At 41.9% G+C, this 26,522-nt stretch overlaps 2 protein-coding genes across 6 annotated transcripts in view; one reads left to right on the top strand and one right to left on the bottom strand.

The window, feature by feature from the left end:
- The window catches only part of sff (BRSK family serine/threonine-protein kinase sugar-free frosting), a 74,868-nt gene that overhangs the window by 15,181 nt on the left and 33,165 nt on the right, over positions 1-26,522 (bottom strand). For 4 of the 5 annotated variants that reach the window (XM_074109308.1, XM_074109307.1, XM_074109306.1 and 1 more), the window contains exons 7-22: positions 17,168-17,284; positions 16,888-16,986; positions 15,625-15,759; positions 14,743-14,807; positions 12,980-13,115; positions 12,413-12,486; positions 10,336-10,394; positions 9,767-9,832; positions 9,428-9,499; positions 8,024-8,122; positions 6,376-6,462; positions 5,694-5,813; positions 4,516-4,685; positions 3,834-3,938; positions 2,319-2,400; positions 1,187-1,318 (exon numbers count right to left, since the gene is read on the bottom strand). In XM_074109308.1, the coding sequence (XP_073965409.1) occupies positions 1,187-1,318; positions 2,319-2,400; positions 3,834-3,938; positions 4,516-4,685; positions 5,694-5,813; positions 6,376-6,462; positions 8,024-8,122; positions 9,428-9,499; positions 9,767-9,832; positions 10,336-10,394; positions 12,413-12,486; positions 12,980-13,115; positions 14,743-14,807; positions 15,625-15,759; positions 16,888-16,986; positions 17,168-17,284 (1,618 nt within the window). The remainder of the gene's footprint in view (positions 1-1,186; positions 1,319-2,318; positions 2,401-3,833; positions 3,939-4,515; positions 4,686-5,693; positions 5,814-6,375; positions 6,463-8,023; positions 8,123-9,427; positions 9,500-9,766; positions 9,833-10,335; positions 10,395-12,412; positions 12,487-12,979; positions 13,116-14,742; positions 14,808-15,624; positions 15,760-16,887; positions 16,987-17,167; positions 17,285-26,522) is intronic. The other variant, XM_074109309.1, reaches the window with a different exon arrangement.
- LOC141443783 (kinesin-like protein KIF23) lies at positions 23,670-26,515 on the top strand. Its single transcript, XM_074109145.1, is given in 4 exon segments — positions 23,670-24,630; positions 24,633-25,787; positions 25,790-26,080; positions 26,083-26,515. Coding segments are annotated over 4 exon segments (2,610 nt in total). The 5' UTR covers positions 23,670-23,795; the 3' UTR covers positions 26,412-26,515.

Here is a 26,522-nt window from a genome sequence, read left to right as displayed (position 1 = left end):
AAGATACGTGAGCTAGTGTGCACGTGTGTACTCACGGTACGTGAGCCAGTATTTGTGTGTACTCACGGTAGGTAAGCCAGTGTGTACGTGTGTGCCCAAGATACGTGAGCTAGTGTGCACGTGTGTACTCACGGTACGTGAGCCAGTATTTGTGTGTACTCACGGTAGGTAAGCCAGTGTGTACGTGTGTGCCCAAGATACGTGAGCTAGTGTGCACGTGTGTACTCACGGTACGTGAGCCAGTATTTGTGTGTACTCACGGTAGGTAAGCCAGTGTGTACGTGTGTGCCCAAGATACGTGATCTAGTGTGCACGTGTGTACTCACGGTACGTGAGCCAGTATTTGTGTGTACTCACGGTAGGTAAGCCAGTGTGTACGTGTGTGCCAAGATACGTGAGCTAGTGTGCACGTGTGTACTCACGGTACGTGAGCCAGTATTTGTGTGTACTCACGGTAGGTAAGCCAGTGTGTACGTGTGTGCCCAAGATACGTGAGCTAGTGTGCACGTGTGTATCACGGTACGTGAGCCAGTATTTGTGTGTACTCACGGTAGGTAAGCCAGTGTGTACGTGTGTGCCCAAGATACGTGAGCTAGTGTGCACGTGTGTACTCACGGTACGTGAGCCAGTATTTGTGTGTACTCACGGTAGGTAAGCCAGTGTGTACGTGTGTGCCCAAGATACGTGAGCTAGTGTGCACGTGTGTACTCACGGCACGTGAGCCAGTATCTGTGTGTACTCACGGTAGGTAAGCCAGTGTGTACGTGTGTGTCCAAGATACGTGAGCTAGTGTGCATGTGTGTACTCACGGTAGGTAAGCCAGTGTGTACGTGTGTGCCCAAGATACGTGAGCTAGTGTGCACGTGTGTACTCACGGTACGTGAGCCAGTATTTGTGTGTACTCACGGTAGGTAAGCCAGTGTGTACGTGTGTGCCCAAGATACGTGAGCTAGTGTGCACGTGTGTACTCACGGTAGGTAAGCCAGTGTGTACGTGTGTGCCCAAGATACGTGAGCTAGTGTGCACGTGTGTACTCACGGTGCGTGAGCCAGTATCTGTGTGTACTCACGGTAGGTACGTGAGTCAGTGTGAGAGTGTAACCATGTACTCACGGTGCGTGAGCCAGTATCTGTGTGTACTCACGGTAGGTACGTGAGTCAGTGTGAGAGTGTAACCATGTACTCACGGTGCGGCGGTATGTGCCGGCGGGCGGCGCGCGGCGAGGGCGGGTGGTGGGGGGGCGCGCGCGAGGCGCCCGGCGCGCGGCACACGGCCGCCTGGACCACTTCGCACACGCGCCGGAAGCGGCGGATGTTGCCTAAGGGAAACAACATCGTCATAATGAAAACAACCTGACCAACCAAAAGTTGGAAAACCCCCGACTTTGCCACTTCTAAGTTCGGTATCTCAAAAACGGCTGAACCGATTTTGATGAAATATGTCTAAGTACCATCGCTAGAAAACGTGCTTTCAAATAAAAAAACCGCTTTCTTATCGGTCCACCCGTTTATGAGCTACGGTGCCACAGACAGACACAGACACCCACATAGCAGTCAAACTTATAACACCCCTCTTTTTGCGTCGGGGGTTAAAAAAACACAGGATTAACCAGCAGTAACAAAACCCTCCTGAATAATAATAAATAAATAAATAAATATCATGGGACACTTGACACCAATTGACCTAGTCCCAAACTAAGCAAAGCTTGTACTATGTATACTAGGCAACGGATAAACATACTTATATAGATAAATACATACTTAAATACATATTAAACATCCAAGACCCGAGAACAACATTCGTGTTATTCACACAAATATCTGCCCCGGCCGGGATTTCGAACCCAGGACCTCAAGCTTCATAGTCAGGTTCTCTAACCATTAAAATGAATGAATGAATGTTTTCATATTTTTCCACTCAACAGTTTAGATTTTAGAAGAAGGGGGGACTCGGTTTTGAAAACTTGTACTTTAAAATTGAATATTTCGCAAACAGATCACTGAATAGATGGTTTTAAAAAACCTATCCAACGATACACCACACTATAGGGTTAGACGAGAAAAAAAATCACCCGCTTTACGTCTATGGAAAGTACACTATAAAAAAAAAAATTTTTGTTGCCATTTTCTCTGCCTAGTTGCTTCATAATATATCCGTGCAAAATTACAGCTTTCTAGTATCAGATAGTCTCTGAGCAAAGCCGCGGACGGACAGACAGACATGGCGAAACTATAAGGATTCCGTTTTTGCCATTTTGGCTACGGAACCCTAAAAACTAGACAAACATTAGCTTCTACTAAACATAAACACAAAAATACCTGATAGTAGAGTGAAGGTGATAGCATATAGGTATTCCTTCCCGTTCTCTCCTGGAGCTTTTGTTATGGTAGAAATGTCAACCTGAAAAATATAATTTTCATTTTTGATTTTCCATTACTTCAATAAATCATAAATTTATATTTTTACAAGCTTTTAAGTTCATTTTGACCCAGTTCCAGTGGTCGGATTGACTTGAAATTTGGTATACTTATGTGAGTTGGATGACAATGCAAGTACAGTCAGCAAAAAACTTATACTAAAAATTAAATCATCATCATCGTCATTAGAGATGCACCGAGTACCCGGCTAGGATCCGGTATCCGGCGGTCGGCACTTTTTCAGGATCCGGCCGGATACCGAATAATGATGCCGGATAACGGGTAAGTAATAAAAAAAAGAAACCAACTGTTGTCATAGGAAAATGTTTATCAAACATTGTATTTAAATCAACTTATAATTTTAACAAATTTTAGTATTAAATTAAGTCTTTATTTCTCATTTATTAATCATTCACAAATGGGACTAGGTCAATGAGGGCTATCGCGTATGAATTCGTCACTAGAGGCGCTAGTGTAGCGTGAGGTCTCCGAAATGTCAAATCTCATAGTTTTTGGGTGAGCTACGCGGGTTTATTTATAATTAGAATAATATTGTGAATATTTTGCAATATCTGAAATTAATTATGGCAAATATGCGTTCCGGGGCAATGTATGTCTGTGTTTTGAGACAGTTTTGTCTTTCGGAAACCTTTGTCCTCCCTTTTTTCCGAACAAAACGGGGACTATGCAACACTGTGGCATGCTCGATATTTTTATGGTTTTAAGGTGTATTAAATATGATTTTAATCTAAACTTTGTTTTCACGCCCGTAATAACCGACTTTGAAAGCCATACTTAAAAACCTCACGCAACAGTGCGCCATCTAGTGAGACAAAAAACGATAGCCCTCACTGGTGTGAAGTATCCCATGATATTTATTTATTTATTATTACAGTAACTAGTCATTGAGATCCACTTATTTAAGTATTATATTTGTTAAATTTTTAATGCCAAGTGAATCAATAATCAAAATTAAAAACACAAGTCACTCTCTGCCTCACCCCGCACCGCTTAGCCCTTCCGAGCGGTGGATTTTAAAGGCATTTTAATACCGGTTATATATGTACTCTGTGATGCCGGGTAATTTTGCCGGTTACCCGGCAGATTCGGCAAAAATTATGCCGGGTACCCGTTACCCATTACCCGGCAAAACCAGGATCCGGCCCATCTCTAATCATCATGTCAGCCGAAAGACGTCCACTGCTGGACATAGGCCTCCCCCAAGGCTCTCCACTCAGACCGATCTTGTGCTTTCCGCATCCACCGCGATCCCGCGATCTTAACCAGATCGTCGCTCCATCTTGTTGGAGGCCTACCGACAGCTCGAAAAAAAACTTGTACTAAAAATTCCGCCTCCGCTCCGCTAAGAAGCTTCGCTACAACCTAACTCGGCTAGCCTGTTGGTGGTTGGTTTACCTGAAATCTGACGTGCCGTTGGAACATGGCCGGCGCGTTGGACCCCCTCTTGTACTCCACTCGGAACGACATAGGGCTCAGCACGCTATGCGACAACTCCGCTATCTGTAATATGAAACAAAAAAAGCTTTTGTCAATTTCCTTTGAATCCTACTAATATCATACATAAATACGAAAATTATTAAGAAAAATTCGTAACAAAACGGACACATCCATACAATATTTTGGGGATACATCTGGAGACCCTGTTTTTCCAGCTCGGTATCATGGACTGAGTCTACCTTCCAAATTTTGTTGAAATCGGAGAGATAAGCTCAGGGTACAACGGTAAATAGAAATGCCCAGATTCACTTACACTAAGGAAGGCATGTATAAGGTCAGCTTTGACGGTGGCCAACGGCAACGAGGAACCGAACCACGACCGTTTAATACTCGGTCAGATTTTAATACTCGTCAGATTGTCAGATTCACTTACACTAAGGAAGGCATGTATAAGGTCAGCTTTGACGGTGGCTAACGGTAACGAGGAACCGAACCACGACCTTTTAATACTTGGTCAGATTGTCAGATTAACTTACACTAAGAAAGGCTTGTATAAAGTCAGCTTTGACGGTGGCTAACGGTAACGAGGAACCGAACCACGACCTTTTAAATACTTGGTCAGATTGTCAGATTCACTTACACTAAGGAAGGCATGTATAAGGTCAGCTTTGACGGTGGCCAACGGCTTTCCCTTCACCAGAGCGGTGAAGGTCTCCTCTTTATCAGCTGACAGCAGCAGGGAACCGAACCACGACCGTTTGGTGAGCTCAGGCGAAGACTCAGGCGTTAGATGGACTTCTTCTGATGATGCTGTGAACGGAAATCATATTATGTAAAAGATAAATACTAAAATATATAATAGGTTTAGGTATACCGTAGGCGACAGGCTAGCAACCTGTCACTATTGTACCGTTCTTGTCAAACTTTAAAACTAAAATTGCTAAAAGTGGCTCCGAAACGTTAACGTTTCGTGTGCTCTGCCTACCCCATTTTGAAATACAGGCGTGATGTTTGTGTGTGTGTGTGTAAATACTCGTAAATGTATGTAAAATAGCACATACTTACCGCAAACAGTTTTTGGAATCCAACGAAAATATAAACTGAAACATGGATGCACAGAAAAACCCAGAAAAAGAGACCAGCATGCGTGCGTAAAATATAACATCACCGACACCGTTGTCAATATGACTGGTAGGTATCGTATAGCAAGCGTAAAGAATGTTGCAATATAAAACGAAGAAGTGCTGCCCTCGCGTCAGGTTTTTAGGGTTCCGGAGCCAAAATGGCAAAAACGGATCCCTTACAGTTTCGTCAAGTCCGTCTGTCTGTCTGTCTGTCCGTCCGTCCGTATGTCACAAGCATTTTACTCGAAAACTACAAGATGTATATCAATGTTTGGAGTACAGATGTCTTGTCAAAGCTGCTATTTAGTTTTGTAGTTAAATTACAAAAATAAATATTTATAGGGGGGGCACTCCATACACGTAACCGATTTTTTTTTTCATTTATAACGCGTGTTTGTTTTAGGTAAAAAAATGAAAATATGGAAAAAATACCTTTTTTTTGTATCTCGGTCTCGGTCGGACCTTAGTTTAGTGACTAAACCCTTCGTGTGTTGGTCTATATATGTTTAGAGGCCATCTATAAAGTACGTCACACTAGTTTTGACCCTTTCAGAACCCCCCCCCCCCCCTTGTCACACGTGTTGCTATGAAATTTGCAATTATTTTGTTCCTGTGTCACAAACCGCTTGACCAACCCCCCCCCCCTTAATGTGTGACGTACTTTATGGACGACCTCTTACTAGACTGTACTCACTCTGCATTTTCCTGCGATGGAACCTCGGCGACCCCAGGAAGGAGTTCTTGATGGTGGCGAGGCGGGCGCGCCAGGGCGCCGCCGCGCCGCTGCCGCCCGCCGCCCCTGGAACAGTGTAATCTGTTCAGGTCAGTAAGCGCTGGCTGAGAGAGGGAGAGGGAGAGGGGGGAGGGGAGAGAGCGGGCAGGAGAGAGGGAGAGGGAGAGGGGAGGAGAAAGTGAAAGGTAGAGGGAGAAAGAGAGAGAGAAAATGGGAGAGATAGAGGGAGAAGGAGGGAGATAGAGAGAGAGAGAGAGAGAGAGAGTCAACAGAGGTTGTTATTTGCTTTGTATTGTTATTAGCCTGTCAGCTTGGAGCCGTGTAATCTGTTTAGGTCAGTAAGCGGCACTGACTCATCATTACTTCACTATGAGAGAGAGAGAGAGAGAGAGAGAGAGAGAGGAAGAGAAGGAGAGAGAGAGGGGGGGAAGGGAGAGAGAGACAAAGCAAAACGACGCAGTCAAATTAGTATTAGAAACGTGTCTTTATCGATATCGAGTCACTATGAGAGAGAGAAGGGGAGAGAGAGAGAGAGAGAAGAGAGAGAGAGAGAGACAAACAACAGAGGTTGGAATGAACACGGAAATACACAATCAACTCGCAGCCGCATATTGATACTTCTCCTTGTAAGTTTGTATCTCACCTGTGATAGCTCCGAGGTTCGGGAACAAAGATGGCGGCGTCGGCGCCTGCGCAGTCGGAGGGCCGGGGAGCGACGACCTTTCCCGCACTGGAAACATACCGTACATGTTTAAACTCGTATGGACCATCGTACTAAATTTAGGGGCTCAGGTCTGTTTTCCTAAAATGTACAATTCTCAAAATGTCTGCTATTTAAAATGTGTACAATCTCAGGAAGTCGTCTATTCATAATGTTTACATTCCTATAATATCAGCGTTATGTTAACTGTTTAAAATAGGCTATAGTCTTGTTATGTTTGTTTTCCCATAATGTCTGCTTTATTTTCAAATGAATGTTTTAAATGTAAAAGGTTTAATTGCTTGCATACTTACTCTTTGATAACATAAATATCTATACGTAATATAAAACTACTGCTTTAGAACAAAATATTTTTCGTTCTCAACCGGTTTCGTACCCGAACGAAGGGATTTTCGTAGTTTAGTTTTGTACTAAAATCAATGCTAATAAATACGAAAGTAACTCAGTCTATCTGTCTGTTACTCAACCGATTTATTTAGATGAAATTTGAAGACCATGATTGGAGACATTTTGGGAAAAGACTTTTCTGGAATGCCAACGACTATGAGACACCAAGTGCGCGACATTTGAGAGGTGAAAATACAAACTGAAAACATAGATGCACAGAAAAAACAGAAAAAAAAGACCATCCACTGGGAATGCGAACCCAGGTCCTCGTAATCCGTACCGGCGTGCTAATACGCTACACCACTGATGGTCACTCCTCTGGTACTGGATATTTTGAGGTTGCAGACATTTTGAGAATAAGCACTGTCTGAAAAGCGAGCATTATACAAAAACTGACAATCTTGGAGACAGGCAATTTTAATAGCTGACATTTTGAGAAGCTGACATTATGCAAAAGACGTGTTGACATTCTGAAAAGCAGACATTTTGCGAAAAATACATTTCAGGAAAACGGATATTTCAGGCCTGGGCCAATTTAGGACATGTGTCTGAGCGAATATAAAGTTTTCATGCTTAACATTAACCTGATACGGCCCAGAGTCCTAAAATAGGACTCATTATAATTTGACATCGAACTCTTTCATCCCGCTAATATTATAAATGCAAAAGGTCGTAAGTCTGTCTGTTTGTTTATTACCTCATCAAGTTTAAAGCGCTGAACCGATTTAGATGAAATACGGTATACAGATAGTTTGAGTCCCGAGGAAGGACATATAGGTTTTGCCCCGGAAAAATGCATAGTTCCCGCGGGATTTCAATAAATGAATTCTACGCCGGAGTCGCGGGCAACAGCTTGTTTAGCTAAAGAAAATCAGTCATTTAGTCAAATTCCTGGATCTAATTAGTCAAATGACAAAATCATCTAAAAAAGTCAATATATGTACTTGGTCGAAATATCGTAATTTCATATAGTTCATATCTTACTTGTCAGACCAATTTGAACTATTTTAGCACCCCCACCCAGCCCCCCCCCCCTCTTGCCACACGATTACTATGTATTTTTTTTAAATAGCCTGGCCCCTCTTTCCCCTTTCCTAAATGTGTACCGTAATTCATAGATGACTCCTTATATTGTGTCGCACAAACGTAGCTATCCGATACGTGCTTCTAGTCTTAACCTTACCTCTATGTGACTGCGAGGGGCTGTGGGGCCGCACGGGCACATTGGAACTGTGGAGGGGACTCTCGTTTATGATGATCACTGCTTCCCCGGGCTCCCCACCTGAAAAAAAAGTTAAAAATTAAAGGGGTGATCATACAAGAAAAGCGTAGTAGGTGTTGTTAGGCGTTGCTTGGCGGCCATGATGACAGCCGGATCACAAAACAGAAAGGTACAGAATTCAATCTACATACAAAGTGCGCTCGAGCAACGCACACGTAGACACTGCTCACGGACACGATATCTCGGACCGGTTGGGACCAGTGCGAGCGCGAGTGCCATCCGCTTGAGAAACGCGTCTGTGAACTTTTTTGTGCAATAATGGAGAATGCGCATTTATTACACTTTCTTCATCTTCATCTTCATCCCAGCCTATATACGTCCCACTGCTGGGCACAGGCCTCCTCTCAGAACAAGAGGGCTTGGGCCATAGTTCCCACGCGGGCCCAGTGCGGATTGGGAACTTCACACACACCATTGAATTGCTTCGCAGGTTTGTGCAGGTTTCCTCACGACGTGGTAAATTTCAAATGTAATTCCGCACATGAATTTCGAAAAAACTCAGAGGTGCGAGCCGGGGTTTGAACCCACGACCCTCTGCTTGAGAGGCGATAGGTCAAACCACTATGCCACCACGGCTTCACACTTTATTACTTTACTTTAAAATATAATAATCGTGCATTTCGCCAGTGTCGAAATCATCGCAAGATAATTTCTGTGACAAATTTGTAATATAACAATGACATTAACATAAAAATATTTTAGTTGTTATTAATTTATATTTCCATTCTTCCCGTTTCATTCTCAACAATAAATCCAACAACTAGATAAGAGTGCCACTACCACGATAGTTTTTTGTGCATAAGCCATAGTTGACAACCCTGGAGCGACCGCCGAGCGTAGGTATGTAAAGTGAAGTACATACATGAGATTGAATTCTGTACTTTTCTGTTTTGTGGCCGGATGCTGCAGGGGGCTAGTTGATTCGTCTTGACGAGTACTTTGGTAACCAGGGGCAAATAGTACAGTCAGCAAAAAATGCTTGCAACTATTACAATTTTTGGCAACAAATTACAGAGGTACGGGACCCTTCATCTACGAATCCGACTCGCACTTGACCTATTTTTATTACAGTTTAAAACCGCTATGTGTGTCTGTCTGTCTGTCTGTGGCACCGTAGCTCTTAAACGGGTGAACGGATTTGAATGCGGTTTTATTTATTTGAAAGCAGGTTTTCTAGCGATGGTTCTTAGACATGTTTCATCAAAATCGGTTCAGCCGTTTTTGAAATATTGAACTGTGAAGTGACAATGTCGGGGGTTTTCCAACTTTTTGTTGATTAGGTTAGGTTATTTGGGGTAAACTTACTTATATTAAGGCTTATCGTAGGCCCAGTAGAGTTGGCTCTTTGGTGGTGATGCTCGCGAATTGAAGGCGAAGCTGAAAAAATAGTAGATTGTACAGCAAGAGCATAAAACGAGCTATTTTACCCGAGACGTCCATACAGCCACCCGGCACGGCGAGGGGAAAATGGGTTTAATGCTTTTCACTACATCTAGTAATCCTTTCCGGTTTTTGAACGCATTAAAGAGGTTTTATGATATGTCTGTAAACATAGATCTATTAATTAAATAAATAAATAAACCTTTATTGCCACAACATAAAAATTAGACATTTTAAAAAAATAAAAAATAACAAAAATCATACCTAAAGGTGATCCAGGAGTGGCGGGAGTCCCGCCTAAAGACGAGACACGGTGTGGAGTATGACCAGCTGAAAAGAAATAACAATATTTAACTATTAACATATAATTCAGTACGTGTTTTATTTATTTTAGGCTTACAGTACAATAGTAATAAGTTTTTGGTAAAAATTCTTTTTTGCTGACTGTACTTTTTGTCGACTTAACTTGCATTGTCACCCAAACTACATTTGCATACCAAATTTCAAGTCGATGCCATTAACCGTTGAAGAGTTCCGTCCTGCGGAGACGATCATGGCCGGACTACCAGAATATCACTACTAGATTATTGTATTGTCAAGCAATTTACTAAGTATGCAAAATTTCAAGTCAATCCGACTACTGGAAGTTGGTCAAATTTAACTTGCAAGATTTGATTACAGACAGGCACAGGTGAAACTAAATAAAAGCTTGTAAAATATGTGTAAATAGAAGTGAGTATAAGTACTCCCCCCTTTCCCTAGATCCCTTTAAGGGATGAGTTCGCCTTGTATCTTAATATGTTATTTTCAGTGATGTACAATAGAGTACTCACTTGGAGGGCTCGCGGGCAGCTGCGGGGAGCTGCGACCTTCACGACGACTTGAAGCCGACCTGTGACCATGACCACATAGTATATTTATTATGTACTAGCTGTTGCTCGCGGCTTCGCGCCCGTTGTAATTTTCATCCATATCCTGACAATAACGAACCAACTTAATTAGCGAAATCGGTCCAGCCGTTCCCGAGTTTTGCGTAGCAACACATTTGTACATTTTATTATACTCTAACATTTATACAACTAAACAGTCGGAGTAAAAAAAGGTTCGTCACCCTAAGATCTATTTTCCTTCGCTCAGTATGAGCGCTAATCTGCATTACCGATTGAGTAGGACATAGTGCGTCAAGCTGTCAACCTGCTAAACATAATCAGGTGACCATAGCAACCCTACAACTATACCTTGGCACTGACAAACACTGACAACTAAATAGAACATTATTTGATTTAAACTTTTACGAAGTTTTTTTTTTTAAAAGGTTTTGTATTGATATATGTTAGAGGTGTGTGGGGGGAGGCTCCAATAGAGAGATCTCTCTACAGGCAGGTGTTATGCCTGGGGAGCGAAGTCCCACATTGGTGACCCCGCCGTGATGTAGAACATGGTCGGAGTTTCTATTATTGTTCACTAGATGGCGCCAGGAGTCGCTACAGGTGTATACTATTTGGACCCTTGTTATCATGTCAAGTAAGTATAATTTGATATGCACTTGTCTACTTAGTACTTTGGTTTCAAAACGTACTAAAAGTCAAAGGAATCAATTAAATAACTGACGAAGGTTTTCCTACCCCCAACTGTACAAGTGCTTTGCCACTTTCTTAAGTTCCTACATAATAGTTTATACAATGTAATAATAGTTTTTTTAAGGTTTTGTACCTCAAAATGACATGGAGACGAGGGGCTCGGATAATGACGTCAGCAACATTATTAAAAAGAATTATCGCTAAATAAATTAATACGTTTGAATAAAAATTAAATGCACGTAAAAATACTCTATGGTTCTTATATTTGCTTGTTTGGCTATGAAAACAAACCCCGCACAAATATAAAAAAAAACCATTGCTTACGGACGCATGAAGGGGGTGTTTAAAACCTTGCTTCTTTTTGCTGACATGGGGGAGTCAAAACTACTAAAATTCTGCCCATTAAAGTTAATGGTTAATTGTAATGCGCATTAACTCAGGGCGTCCACTACAAATCCAAAAAAAAAAAACGTGACTTTTCCCTGACTTTCCCTGGCCACATTTCTAAATTTCCCTGACCCTGACCAATCATGTACATTTCAAAGCAGGTTACATGATTTTTAGGGTTCCGGAGCCAAAATGGTCTGTCTGTCCGTCCATCCGTATGTCACAGGCATTTTATTCGAAAACTACAAGATGTATATCAATGAAATTTGGAGTACAGATGTCTTGTCAAAGCCGCTATTTAGTTTTGTAGTTAAATTACAAAAATATAGGGGGGCACTCCATACACGTAACAGATATTGAAAAAAAAAATTTAACTCGCATCAACGTGTGGCACATAGTTCGACAGCTCTTTTGAAAAGATAGTAAGGTTTCTCAAAAACGTTTTTGATTAAGTGAAGATTTCCGGAACACCGGGACAAAAGGACGTAAGTGCCGTGAAGATACTTGTTTTTTTTTTGTAATGGTTACGGAACCCTATTTTTGGCGTGTCCGACACGCTCTTGGCCGGTTTTTTTACTGCCCGAGATACTAAGCGAGACCCAATGATGGGAATTCACTGCACACCGAACGTGCTCACTTTTTCGTTGGCTGTTTTAATAGTGCCACTGTTTAATACGTCGCCCAGAACTGGGACGACTGGTGTCAAAATATCCAGCTGTTTTGGGAAATCACGAGTATTTTCCCTGACTTTTTGGATTTCTAGCAAATTTCCCTGATTATCCCTGACCACCTTGAGCTTCCCTGACTTTCCAGAAAGTGGACACCCTGTAATTCCAAAAAACTCAGTTACGTTATGAGCCAGGACTTCAACCTACGACCCCCCGCTTGAGAGTCCACGGATCAATAAACCACCATGACTTTAAATATATTATAAAAATTATACCTAAATTGAGAACGCCGGGGCGTGATTGGCGATCCTTCACTAATCTGTCCAAAATGGGTTGTCTGTCCGTTGACCTGAAAATAAACAATTTATAATCATTCATTGCATGGAAGTTCGCAGTAAAGGTACAGTACCTACCGTGTAGAAGTGAGCGTAACAGAAGTAGTGAGAACAACATAAGTAGTGAACGTCGCATAAGAAGGGAGCATCACAGAAATGTGGTGAATGATTTAAAAAGAGTACGGGAGCGTCAGATAAGTAGTGAGTGCCACAGAAGTATTGATTATCACAAAAGTGATAAACGGTTCAGTAAAAGTGAAATGAGCGTCACATAAGTAATTAAGTAGTGAACATAACATAACTAGTGAGTATCACAGAAGTGGTGAATGATTCAGTAAGTGAAGTGAGCGTTACATAAGTAGTGAGCATCACAGAAGTATGCCCACATGGCGCAGATGTAGTGAGTAGCACAAAAACAGTGAGTCATTGACCACTTAGCGGATCAGTGAGTTAGGTCTCCCTCGTTCTCTTTCCTACCCACCTCACTCTCTCCATCTCTCTACTCACCCGGCACGTGTCGAGCCTCTTACGCGGCGGGTCGGCGGGCGGCGCGGGCGCAGACGGCCGCGGCTCGTCGTCACGCGCCGGCCGGCGACGTTTCCGCTCCAACAGCAGGAAGTATATTACTTTCTCTGTGTTGTGGCTGTAATGTAACACACAGCCGGTGCGGCACTAAGTATCCCATCTTAGCCTCTATTAACGCATCTGCAATTGTATTCAGGTGTCTATGGTTGATCTTTAATCACACTTGCTCGTTTTCATCCAGTAAATATAAAAACACTGTTGTGTTAAGATCTATATTTTAATTTTGTATTTCTTTTTTTTGTTTTATTTGTTGTTTTGCTTGTTTTTTTAGTTTGGTTGTATTTGTGTGTCTTTGTGAATGTGAATAAATGTCTTCTATTCTATTCTTATTCTATTCTAAGATAGTAAAGGCTAACCAGGAATATAAAAAACTTGAAGCGAGGCTAGCACGTCCACGTTTTATATTGCAACATTCTTTACACTTACTATACCTACCAGTCATATTGACAACGGTGTCGGTGATTTTATTTAAAGGTATATATTGTCTAATACCTCGGACTTTTTCTATGAAAAATACTTTATACATTTTGTTTTATTTTCCTACCAAGGCTATGGATAATCTTCGGCATTTTAACGCACAAAAACACAAAATAACGCTTTAAAATACCTACCACGCGCAAACAACGTTAAACTTTGACAGCAATAGACAGATGACCTTTGAATTTAGAGTTTCCAGTGCAAGAAATTAGTTCTACTGGTTTTCCGCAATATGGCGAGGTTTTTTATAATTCTGGTCAGCCTTTAGTATATTTATATTTGGGTCGATAAACTTTCTCTTGTCACTCGTTTCTATAGTTCTCCTGGGTCACTCTTTAAACCGTAAATTAATAGGATTCAAATTGGCCAAACATGCATTTTTGTGGTAGTTTTAAGAACCTTCTATAATTGGTCATCTAATTAGCTGTTCGATACAGCGCCATCTATAGTTCATCTGCTGAACTAGATAGCTTGCTAATTAATCAAAATGATCGATGCCCGTTGACATTCATGCACCTCAGTAGTTACAGAATAAAACACAAAATGTGGTGGCGCTAGTATCGCGCATCAATATAAATAAGGTTTTTAAGTTTGTTTGTCACTGTTCCATTGCAATCGGCTTCGGAGTAAAAAGTCCAAAAACCAACCGGTCTCTCATTTCGGGCACCCAACTTTACATTAGCATATTAGTATAATGTGACACAACATTTTCTTCTATTAAACTGTACTTAATTTTGTCCCCTCGCTGACGGGACAAAATAACAAGAAATAGTTGATCCATCCATATTACACAACATCTAGAACTGCTTTTCCTACTATTATGGCACAAGTGTCTATGGGCGGTGGTGATTCTACCATGGAGACCCACTGCTCGTTTGCCATCCAGTAAATAATATAAAAAGTGTTTTTTTATGGCAAAAAATATCAGGGATTATGAACTTTATAGGAAGTAAATGTTATGGATTGCATTATTATGGTATCTTATATTATTGATGTTACACATTGTTACACTTGAGTATTATGACACTCAAACATTATGGTATGTGATATTAGGGCAAATGAAGCTTATAGCCAGTCAACATTATGGGAAATTAAAGGCTACTGTCAATACGGTGTTTGGTAACTCCTAAATTTGTCTTTTGCCTGAATTTGACTGATGTGTACTGTGTGTGTCTGTGTCTGTGTTTGTGTATTAAACACAAACTTACTGTGGACTAAGCAGCTCTTGTATCAGCTTGTCTCGTTGTTTGAAACAGCCCAAACTGCATATAGCCTGCAAAAAAAAGGAAATTTCACTTATTTAGCTTTCTATATGTTTAATTACAGAACACGTACAGATGTAATGAATAAACCGTTCCTATCGTATTTTTTCGGATATGACCGTTTTTGTCATGCTACTTCAGTCAAGTCAAAGTCAAAGTCGAAGTCAAAGTCAAAGTCAAAATATCTTTATTCAATTTAGGCTATAACAAGCACTTATGCACACTGGGCCCGCGTGGGAACTATGGCCCAAGCCCTCTTGTTCTGAGAGGAGGCCTGTGCCCAACAGTGGGATGTATATAGGCTGGGATGATGATGATGATGATGAAGCACTTATGAATGTCAAAAAAAATCTACCACCGGTTCGGAAACAATGTAGGGGACCCATCAAAACAGTGTAGGGGAAGGTTGCATCGAGTGATTATTAATCTGAGTGGTTAACACCTAAGTTTCTATATATTTTTTTATTTTTATTTTATTTTATGTAAAACTAAAAATAAATCAATAAAACTAAAAAAATATAATTACATATATAGAAATGCATGAAAAATAAAAGTTACCTAGTAAGTGAACAATATTGTTTCCACTGTTACTATTTCATTTCCTCTCAATCGAAGTGAAAAGCAGAGTGTAAAACTCGAGCATTAAACCCATTTTCCCCTCTACGTGTATCCACCTCGCCATACCAGCTCGGGTGGCTATATGAACACCTCGGGAAAAATGGCTCGTTTTATGCTCTTGTTGTACAATCTACTATTTGCCTGACACATTGCTTTCACAGTCATGGCACAGTTCAGTGAAAAGTTGACCTGATGACAGTTTGACAGTACCTGTAAGACGTCAGGATCGACCGCCTCCGCATTAGGCAGTACCCTGGTCTGTACAACTTCCATCATCGGCAGCTCCTGCTCCAGCTCTCCTCGGCCTCCGGCGGTCACCCAGCCGTGTCTGGTGATCTCCGCTAACTGTAGGACAGATGTTTATGACACAGTTAAACAGTGGTGTGGCTTGACAAAAGCCTCGCGCTCTTAGGAGTCTCACACCTTGAAAACTTTAAAATTTTTAGGCTTAAAAAGCCGGCATTTAAAGTACAGTTTGATCCACAAGAGCTGGCATAAATGGATTGAATGAGTAAATGATAACGGTCTTGGTTGCAGAAAACAAACTAGACCAGCTTCAGTTTCGAAGAAGTATTACCCGACTGTATTTGAGGAGTTTAGGCATTGAAAGGCCCGGTGGAAGGCATTGTAAACCCTCTTCAGTACCAAATATGAGCTAAGATGGTGCTGGCCACTTCCCTCAAAAGCTTCCGAGCCAGTTAAGATGCTTCGAATGCCACAAGAAAGCATGTTGGCATTGTAAAAAATGTCTTAAAACATTATGCATCAACTAGGGTTGCTTTGGCCCCAATTGCAGGTGGTAGGACCTTGTGCAAGGTCCGCCCGGATTGCTACCACCATCTTGCTCGCTAATCCTGCCGTGAAGCAGCAGTGCTTGCACTGTCGTGTTTCGGCGTGGAGAGTAAGACAGCCGGTGAAATTACTGGCACTTGAGGTATCCTATCTTAGGCCTCTAGGTTGGCAACGCATCTGCAATACCCCTGGTGTTGCAAATGTTTATGGGCGGTGGTGATCTCTTACCATCAGGAGACCCACTTGCTTGTTTGCCATAAAGTGATAAAAATAAATAGAAAAAAAATTGAAGAACTTTTTTTTTTTCAGGCATATGAAGAAAGTTTTTTTTGTATCTCTATATTAGTAAAGTTTTTTGTTGATCTCTAATAGTTAGTAAAGTTTTTTTCAGAATATAACTGCTAGTTTGTATTTGGGTCCAAATGGGTTAAATAAAAAAATAAAAATAAATAAATATCATGGGACACTTGACACCAATTGACCTAGTCCCAAACTAAGCAAAGCTTGTACTATGGATACTAGGCTTACTTTACTTAAATACATATTAAACATCCAAGACCCGAGAACAAACATTCATATTATTCATACAAATATCTGCCCTGTCCAAGAATCGAACCCGGGACCTCAAGCTTCGTAGTCAGGTTCTCTAACCACGTAGCCATCCGGTCGTCTTGTACATACCGTCATTCTTTTCTCCGGATTGACCTCAATCATGCCTCGAAGCAACTGCTGACAGTCCGGTGGCACGAAGTGTGGGACGTGGAACACACCGCGCTTAACCTGCGGCGTAAAATGTTAAAACTTTAAGGCAGAATAACAAACAAATTTTGAAGCTCGAAGGAAGAAGCTTTTTTTGCTTTTAGAGTAAGCAATTAAAACTTTTTTTTACTCGGCCGTGCAAATAGGCCAAGATCTAAAACCGAGTAGTCCATTATTTAAAAAAAAACTAAGTTTTCAGTACCTTTTCAAGTAACTGTCGTAAGTTATCGTCGTCGAACGGGAGCGCGCCGACGAGTAGGGCGTAGAGAATAACGCCGCAGGACCACACGTCGGCGCGGCGGCCATCGTACTTCTCGCCCTGGAAATTAATAGCGAATAAAGCATTTCCATCGTAAATCAAGTTGAATTTTCGCGTCAACAAACAACAGAAAAAATACAACTTCAACTCAACTTCTTTGTTTTTGGCAACCGGTCGCTTTAGGTTAGCAACCACTACTGCCAATGAAAACTGACAGCAGCACAAGTGTAAATCGTGTTTGACCAGTTTTTTAGAAAACAGTTTCCAAACGTGGTTGCCGTGAAGTGCTTGTTGCGTACCTAAAATAGACATACACAGACATTGAGACGATACAAAACATTAAGACGGTACAAACATTAAGACAATGCAAAACATAAAGACAATACAGGTTAGATCCAAGGGAGAGACAAAGCGGAAAAAAAACGTCTAAAGTTTAATTTTTTCTTTTTGTGATGTATTTAATCATTAAGGTCAGGATTTTTTTTGTTAGAGGAGGCAAGGGAAAAGAGGGATTTGAGGTTTGTGGGTTTGGGGATACCGGGGGGAGAATGTTATAAAGTGAGACCGATCTCATTGGACAGTTTAAAAATAGTGGGTCTGCAGTACCCTCCTCCAAGCCGCATGAACAGAGGGGGATTGGACAATCCCCCACCTGTACAGGCGAGAGGGAGTGCAGGTATGACCAATACGCAGTCTACAAATGACTGAGGTGGTTGTTTGTTAGCATGCCGAAACCGAAAGAACCATGGCTTGGGGGGGATGCTGGGTTGAATGTCCCCGTAATGACGTCCCTTGACCAGAATGGAGCGCTCATACTGTCGGAGCCAGCTAGAGTCGAGGTCTGATTTGGCAGATGAGAGGAGGTCATAGAAATAGCAGTGAGGGTGATCCAAGCTGCCAGTCTCTATGGCCTCCTTAGCCAGGGCATCAGCAATTTCATTGCCTGGATTCCGGAATGACCCGGGATCCAGGCCAAAGAGATCTCGAGATTACGGGTATGACATTCAAATAGGGTTTGCCTGATAAGTGAGACTAGAGGGTAACAAATTTTGAAGAGAAAGGATTGGCTTTGATGGCTTGCAAGCCGCTAAGTGAGTCGGAAAAAATTATGGCTTTACTGATCTCGTGCGAATCAACATACCTAATGGCTTCTAAGATAGCAACCAGTTCTCCAGTGAAAACTGATGTGAGGGGTGGGCATTTAAAGCTCAAGATAACGGAGTCCTTCGGAATCCAGACTGCCGAACCCACTGCGCCGCAAACTATGAGTCTAGAGGAGTCCGTAAATAACAACGACCAGTCACGCCAGGAGTTGTTGATATTATGGAGGAAGGCATTGTTGGCCCCAGGTTGGTTTTTTTGCTATTCCGAAGTTGAGGATTATGTTGGGTTGGAAAATTAAACTATCGTAACTATGACAAAAAAGGGGGAGTAGGGGGCATGTGAAGGTGGGGTCTGGGAGGTTAGTGAATTTACGGAAGCTGTTTATGAGGCAGGGGGGTTTTATTGAACCAAAATCCGCTGTCAGTAATTAAGTGTGAAAGTTCCTGGAGTTTTGGAAGGAGGGGGTGATCATTAAGGAGGGACAGTCTAAGAAAGAACCGATCAGCTAAATATTGACGTCGGAGGGAAGGGGGGATCAGATGCTTCTACTTGGAGAGCGTTGGTCGGAGAAGATTTCATGGCGCCTAAAATAACCCTTAAGGCCTGGTATTGGATTTTATCCAGTTTACCGAGAGCCACTTTACTACAAGGTTCTAAAGTGAAAGAACCATAGTCAATGACGCTGCGAACTATGGCATTGTACAGCAGTTTTTGCGCATAGGGGTGGGCACCCCACCACACACCCGAAAGGCAACGTAAAATATTTATACTTGACTGGCACTTTAAAGCTACGTAATCAATATGTGAGGACATAGAAAGACGGGAGTCAAGGATAACGCCTAAAATTTTACTTGCTTTCGACAGGTATCAGCTGGTTATTAAAAGCTACTTCTACAGGGGGAAAAGATCTTTTTCTGGTGAAGGGAACCACAGTACATTTAGATACTGAGAGGGAAAGACCATGAACAGCAAGCCATTCTCCCAGATAAAATAGGGCTTGGTTCAGGTTGGATGTGGCTATTTCGACGGAGTGGGAGGAGAATACAGGGCAATGTCATCGGCATATTGTAAAATATTGCAAAACGGGGATACAGCCTCTTCTAAATCGTGAGTGTACAAGCTATAGAGTAAAGGGCTTAGTACGGATCCTTGAGGAAGGCCTTGCCAAATTAGTCTCGGAGCGGAATGGGAACCACCATGTCTCACTTCTATGGATCGTTCCATAAGGAAATTACATATAAAATGTGTTAATCTCTGCGGCAGACTCAGCTTAGATAATTTATCTCTGAGTAAGGAGAGAATAACATTATCATACGCAGATGTTATGTCCAGGAACACACCAATAAGGAACTCGTTCCTCGATAGGGTGATCCTGATGTCAGTGGTCAAAATAGAGAGACTGTCCATGGTGCCCATTCCCCTCCGAAAACCAAATTGGCTTCTGGCCAGAATTTTTTTGGATTCAACGAACCACTCAAGCCGTTTCTTGATCATGTGTTCTAGTATTTTGAGTAGGCAGGATGACAATGCAATGGGACGATGGGAAGAGGGTAGAAGGGGGTCTTTTCCTGGCTTAGCTAAGGGAATAACTACTTGCTTTTTCCAGGCTTCTGGAACAAAACCAAGATGAAAAAAGAGGTTTATAAGGTCTAAAAAATATCTTTTCGTTATGTTCCCTGACTTCGCCAGAAAGGCGTATGGTATATTATCTGGACCAGGAGCGGAGTTTTTGAGGTGATCCAAAGAAGAAAGGAGTTCTAACCAGGAAAACGGTTGGTCGAAATTGTTGGCGGAACAATTGGCGGGATACGGGGAGGGAACTGAGTTTAAGTGGGGAACGGTAGGGGGCGATAACATATTAATAAAAGGAGGGAGCCAAACTGAGGAGTCATTACTGGGAAAATCACGGGCTGTGAATGAACCTCGGAAGCGCTTTATTGCTTTCCATAGGACGGAAAGCCGGAGTACGGGGAGAGATGCTTTGGCAGAAATTAATCCACCCATGCCTCTTTTTTTTTTTAAAAGTACGTTTTGCCAAGGCCGCAATCTTTTTATACGCGAGAAAGTTATCTATCGACATGTTTTCGCAGTAAAGTTTCTCAGCCTCCTTCCTTTGGCGGATCATGTCCGTGCACTCGGAGTCCCACCAAGGGGGGAGGACCTATCAGATTTGTACCGTTTTCTTGTCGGAATATTTAAATCAGCTGAGGCTATAAGGGAATCGATAAATTTATCATGGCATATGGGCGCGTTTTCTACTGAGACAGTGGGCAACTCACTGATGGCTGCGTCAATGTCCATTGCGAATTGGTCCCAATTTGCCTTAGGTAGGTGGTACCTATGGGAATTTAGAGGGACAAGCTGGGTTGAGAAAAGGAAGAAGGGAATGATATTAGGATGGGAAGGTGGTCACTGCCGTGGGAATCTTGGAGTACGGACCACGAGAGAAGGGAGCTGAAATTAGGAGAGCAGAGGGAGAGGTCAACGGCACTAGGATTCTGACGGGAGCCGTTCTGCGTGTAGGGGAACCGTCGTTGAGAAGAACAGATGTTTGAGTCCTCCATAAGGTCTACGAGATCGCAGGCTAAAGCGTCGTAGTCTGCGCTTCCCCCACATGAGATGGTGGCAATTAAAATCGCCTAGAATGAGGAACGGCCAGGGAGGGCGGAAAATATGCGCTCAAGGTCAGAAATGTGGATAGAGTGAGGATCAGATATATAGATAGAAAGGACAGTGAAATTCATGATTTTGGCGGCGACAGCGTTTATGCTGCTAGGAAAAGGTGGAAGATTTAAGCGAGTATACGAAACTGAAGATTTTATGAGTAGAGCGGCTCCTCCGTAACCGTCATCTCTGTCATGCCGGATACAGGCGAACCCAGGCACCCGAAACCGGCTCCTGGGACCAACCAGGTCTCCGAGATGGCAAAGACGGACGGGTTGTACGCGGAAACCATTTGCAAAATTTCATGCTTCTTGGGGCGGAGACTATGACTATTCCACTGTATAAGATGGAATGTTTACCACTTGCAGGAGTTGGGAAAGTTTGTTGGCGACGTTGGGGCGGTAGTGGGAAATCATCCATTTTGCTGAACATATTGATCAGCAGGGACAGCAGTACATCCAGGAAGTTGTCGTTGGGGGGATTTTGTTGGGATGGAGTGGGCGGAGCTAGGGAACCGGAGGGCGGCACCATTCCTCGGTGGAGGGGGGTCCCGATCTCCAATTACGGCATTGTGAGCGGCGCGGTCCATAACCCTGGGCTAGGGGCGACGGGGGGATCTTGGAATTAGTACAGTTTTTCTGTAGCTGTATGTGGGACTTTGGGAATGGGGGGGGATGGCAGTGGATGGGATTGGTGAATATGGGAGGATTAGGGTTGGGAATGAGGGGGGCTTTGGGCCTGCGTCTGCGTAGGACTCTTGACTGGGGGGAATCTTTCGCACGCTGGGAGTAGGAAATATTTTCTCGGACATGGTGTCTTTTATGGCCTTTTGGCGGGTGTGTTCTGGCACGTTTTACTGGTGGCAAGTGCCTTCCCGAACAGAACATCAAAGCGCCAGGTCTTCGCAACAGAAAAATAACAACATGTACACACACAATAACACTACTGACACTGACAGCGGAGGGGCAGTGACAGTGAGTGAGTGAGTGACAAAGTTTCGCATTGCATTTGTAGAATTTTAAAAAACCCAACCCAATTGCAGTTTGTAAGAAAAAGTTTATCACATTTTGTTTTTATTTTTGTAATTAAATTTAAGTTATGTATGTGTGAAGTTCCAATTACATTCTAAATCCTCTCATTCTAAGAGGAGGCATGTGACATTTCGGAGTCCATACCAGTAGGGCTACTACGAAAGTCGAAACTCGAAGTTCGTGTAGTGCGGTCCCTCTGACACTTATACTATTTAATAAGAGAGCGAGAGGGGCGGTACGATACGAACTTCGAGTTTAGAATTTTGTAGTAGCCCTGCAGTGGCGTCTTGCTCGACGACGTGTTTGCCTTATAAAATAATGCTACAGTCAAGGGCAAAGATATATCGACACGGCCAAAGTTGCAAAAATATGTATACACGGCCTTAATAAGTCCAAAAATCTTGATATATTTTTTTGTCTGTCTGTAAATATCAATGACCACTATAATCTGACCCCACACTGTGTACATTTTGCTTTAGAGTAGGGCTCTGCATACACTGGATGTATTAAATCACTCGCAAAAAGCGAGAAATATCTTCAAGACACGATTCCCGCTTACTTACATAGGTACCTATAAATGTGTACGGAACCTTCGGTGCGCGAGTCTGACTCGCACTTGCCCGGTTTTTTTTCCTAAAATATATATAATTGGTTCTACAATCCTTGCTCCTTATTGAATCCATAACAATCATTATCAAAATAAATCACGACATGATAATGATTATGTATATCTTAATTTTATGTCAACTTAAATATATATAATATTTGTGCGTAACTGTGTAAATTTTATTGTATTTGTGTGTCTTCCGTATTAGTGAATAAATGTCTTCTTTCTCTCTTTCTTTCTTTCAATAAGTATATTAATTAATATTAATTTAATTCAGTACAAACCAGACTGGAAATGCATCCAGCCTTATGGGCTGGGCACTCTTTCGCAGGGCTAGGACTTAGGCGAATTGTATAATATATAGTTAGATAAGTTTTATTATTATTTGATAGATGCTAAATGATGTTGAATTATGACTTTATGTTATGCGTTTAAAAATATTTTTTTTCCCTAATACAAGATAGTAATTTTTACACTTGCAACTTTAGGAACGTTCCGTTATACAATTGTTTTTTTCATCCTACTGTATTTTTGAATGGGTTTTTTAATTTGTGTCAGATTATCTCAAATTCTTATTCTCTTGCTTTATTTATTTTGTTTTTATAACATGAAAAGCAAATATCTGTTGAAACACGACGTAAATCATTTTTATTAGGGCAAATGAAACTTTTTTTTTTTTTGTGTGATCAATTTATTATTTATTTGTCACAATGGTAATTTACAGTGCCAATTTTATAATTGTAAAACAAACCTGTGTATCTAAAGTAATTAAAATACTTTTTAAGTATCATTAATAAACATAGTAACTAAATAAAGACTTTTTAAAGATTTTTAATCTAATTTCGAATAAATATGTGATTATAATAAAAGTGTAGTAACACCAACCAAACGTCACTTCTATCAAAAGCTGATATAACCGTACTAAGATTGAATGTCATGCACGTCAACAGTTTAGTGAGACAGATAGCGTTAATGCTGTAAGAGTGACAGAGAATGACGAACATATGACCCCTGCCCTTGCAATATTAAATTTGTTCGGATTCAATCAACGGACAACGGTTGCGGTTGCTTTGATTTCATATAACCGTCGAAATCACGAAACGTTAATCGTAATAAACAAAGTGTGATTTACGTGCTCTGAGTGTAATAAAGTACTTTAGTGACAATGAAATCCGCAAAATCTAAACAGAGACTCAACGAAATGCGGACGCCTGCGCGAAGCAAGCAAAATCTTCAAGGTGATCGCGATCCAGTGCAAGTATTTTGCCGACTTCGTCCCATGCAAAGAGATACTGATATATCATGTATGAAAATAATTTCACCGACTACAGTATTACTGACTCCTCCGTCGACGGCTTTGAGCTACAGAAATGAGAATAATAAGACCATGAAATACACGTTCAAAGAAGTATTCCCGCCTGAAACCGCCCAGCAAGAAGTCTTCGATAAAGTCGCATACCCGCTTGTAGAAGGCCTGATTAAAGGTAAAAGTGGATTATTATTTACTTATGGCGTCACTGGTAGCGGGAAAACCTTCACTATGACTGGAGAACCACAAAATTGCGGCATTCTTCCAAGATGTTTGAACATAATTTTTAAAACTATTAACGACTATCAAGCTCACAAATACGTGTTCAAACCTGACAAAATGAACATGTTTGAAATTCAAACTGAGGTGGAAGCCATGTTGGAAAGGCAGCAGGAGCTCCACAAGTTCAAAATGGGGAAGAAAAACAACTCAAATCCAGATTTAGCTATGGCATCCATGGAGTTAACTAAAGTTGAAGGTTTGAATGAAGATAACCAGTATGCTGTCTTCGTTTCGTATGTAGAAGTTTATAATAACAGTGTTTTCGATTTGCTTGAAGACGGGCCTCCGGTCAGTAAGAACTTGCCTGCGAAGATCATTAGGGAAGATGCAGCACACAATATGTATGTCCACGGTGTTACAGAGATTGAGATCAAATCCGCTGAAGAAGCATTTGACGCTTTTTATCTAGGCTAAAACGGAAACGAATGGCTCACACCACTTTAAATGCTGAATCAAGCCGAAGCCACTCCGTATTCACTATAAGACTGGTTCAAGCCCCTGTAGATGAAGTCGGAGAAGCCGTAATCCAGAACAAAAAGTGCCTCACAATCAGCCAAATAAGTCTCGTCGACTTGGCTGGTAGTGAACGGACAAATAGGACTAAAAACACAGGCCAGCGGTTACGCGAAGCTGGTAACATCAACAAGTCCCTAATGACTCTTCGGACCTGCCTCGAAGTATTAAGAGAAAACCAAACAAACAACACTAACAACATGGTACCATACAGGGAGTCGAAAATAACTCATCTGTTCAAAAATTTCTTTGAAGGAGAAGGTCAGGTTCGGATGATAGTCTGCGCTAATCCCAGAGCAGAGGACTACGATGAGACACTCCAAGTGATGCGGTTCGCTGAGATGGCAGCTGAAGTCGAAGTAGTTAAAGCCCAAGTGAATGATATAGCAGCATCAATGGGTCTTGTATCAGGACGTAGAAAGGCTAACAGACTGTTTGCAGCAGCACGGAAACACCTAGCTAGACCAGATGCTAAAGATCTCGAGCTAGACTTAGGGTTGGTATATAGTCTCGGACCGGACTTCCCGAGCTTAGAACTGAACAGTTCACAAGCTAGCCACATTATCAAGGAACTGATGGCCCATTTGGAGATGCGGTTAAACAGAAGAGAGACCCTGAAAAGAAGTAAAGCTTTAAAGGATGAGAGGTTCCGGGCACAATTGATTGAAATGGAGAAGGAATCTCTTGAAGTTCGAAGTGAGAATTCTGCTCTTAGAGGACAGCTGGCTGCTTCGGAAAGGAGGATCAGAGCTTTGGAAGACAGACTAACGGCTACAGAAAATGAATCAACGTCAAATAAGCGAAAACTCAATGAACTTACAGAATATACAACCACTCTGAAGAGAGACTTGCAGGAAAAAGAACTGCAACTCAGCCAGAATAAACTTGAAAGGGAAAAGATGAAGCGGATCTTAGAAAGGAAGTACAACCACAAAATTGCAGCAGAACATGAAAAAGCCAAAGAAATAAACTCTGAGAAAGAGAAACTGCGTAATGCAATTGAAGACAAAGAGAACAGACTAAGAATCATCGCTGAAGCATTAGACAGGGGAGATGTAGAGCCAAAAGCACTGGCGACTTTGCTGCTCAAACCAGCGTAAGAGATTACACACCTGGCTCTACTCCAAGGGCTTTGCCTGCTCATTTGCTGACACCGTTCAGCTCTGCACCTCAAACAAGAGAGACTAGAGATACACCAGCTTCGTCCCGTCGTGGTGTAGCCATAGCTAATCCTAGGCACCGCCGTTCGCTATCTGCAGATGGCAAAGGATGGATTGAGCATGCACCTAACAAGCTTGTCCCGATGGGCACAGTTATGAAGCCAAGTATTACTAACAGTAAACATGTCACAAACTAACAACAATCAAAGACATAGCCAACTCTAAAGCTTCTAAGTACTGTCTGATTTCCCAGGAGCAAGATACAGATGGAGAACTAGAAACTAAACTTTACAAAGGGGATGTGGTCCCAACTTGCGGAGGTGGTGCCCAAGTGATATTTAATGATGTGGAAATGCTGAAGCAGTTCTCTCCGAACAGGGAATCTCAAAGAGAGTCCCAAAGAGAGACCAATAGGTCTGGATGTGCCCGGCATTCTGGGAAAAGAAGAGAGACAACACACTCTCCTCCTCAAACACCTTCGAATACAAGTAAGAAACAAAGAGTAGATGAAGACTAATAGACAATTAATTATGTTCCTAAAGACAAAGACAGATTGACTAAACCTTGATGGATCAATGAGTATACCCACTTGTTATAAAATTACATGTAACTTTTTTTTTATCTTATT

Source organism: Choristoneura fumiferana, chromosome 28 (assembly GCF_025370935.1).
Source record: "Choristoneura fumiferana chromosome 28, NRCan_CFum_1, whole genome shotgun sequence".
NCBI classification, from domain to species: domain Eukaryota; kingdom Metazoa; phylum Arthropoda; class Insecta; order Lepidoptera; family Tortricidae; genus Choristoneura; species Choristoneura fumiferana.
Note: the sequence above shows the minus strand (reverse complement) of the source record. Positions and strands in the feature narration are given on the sequence as shown.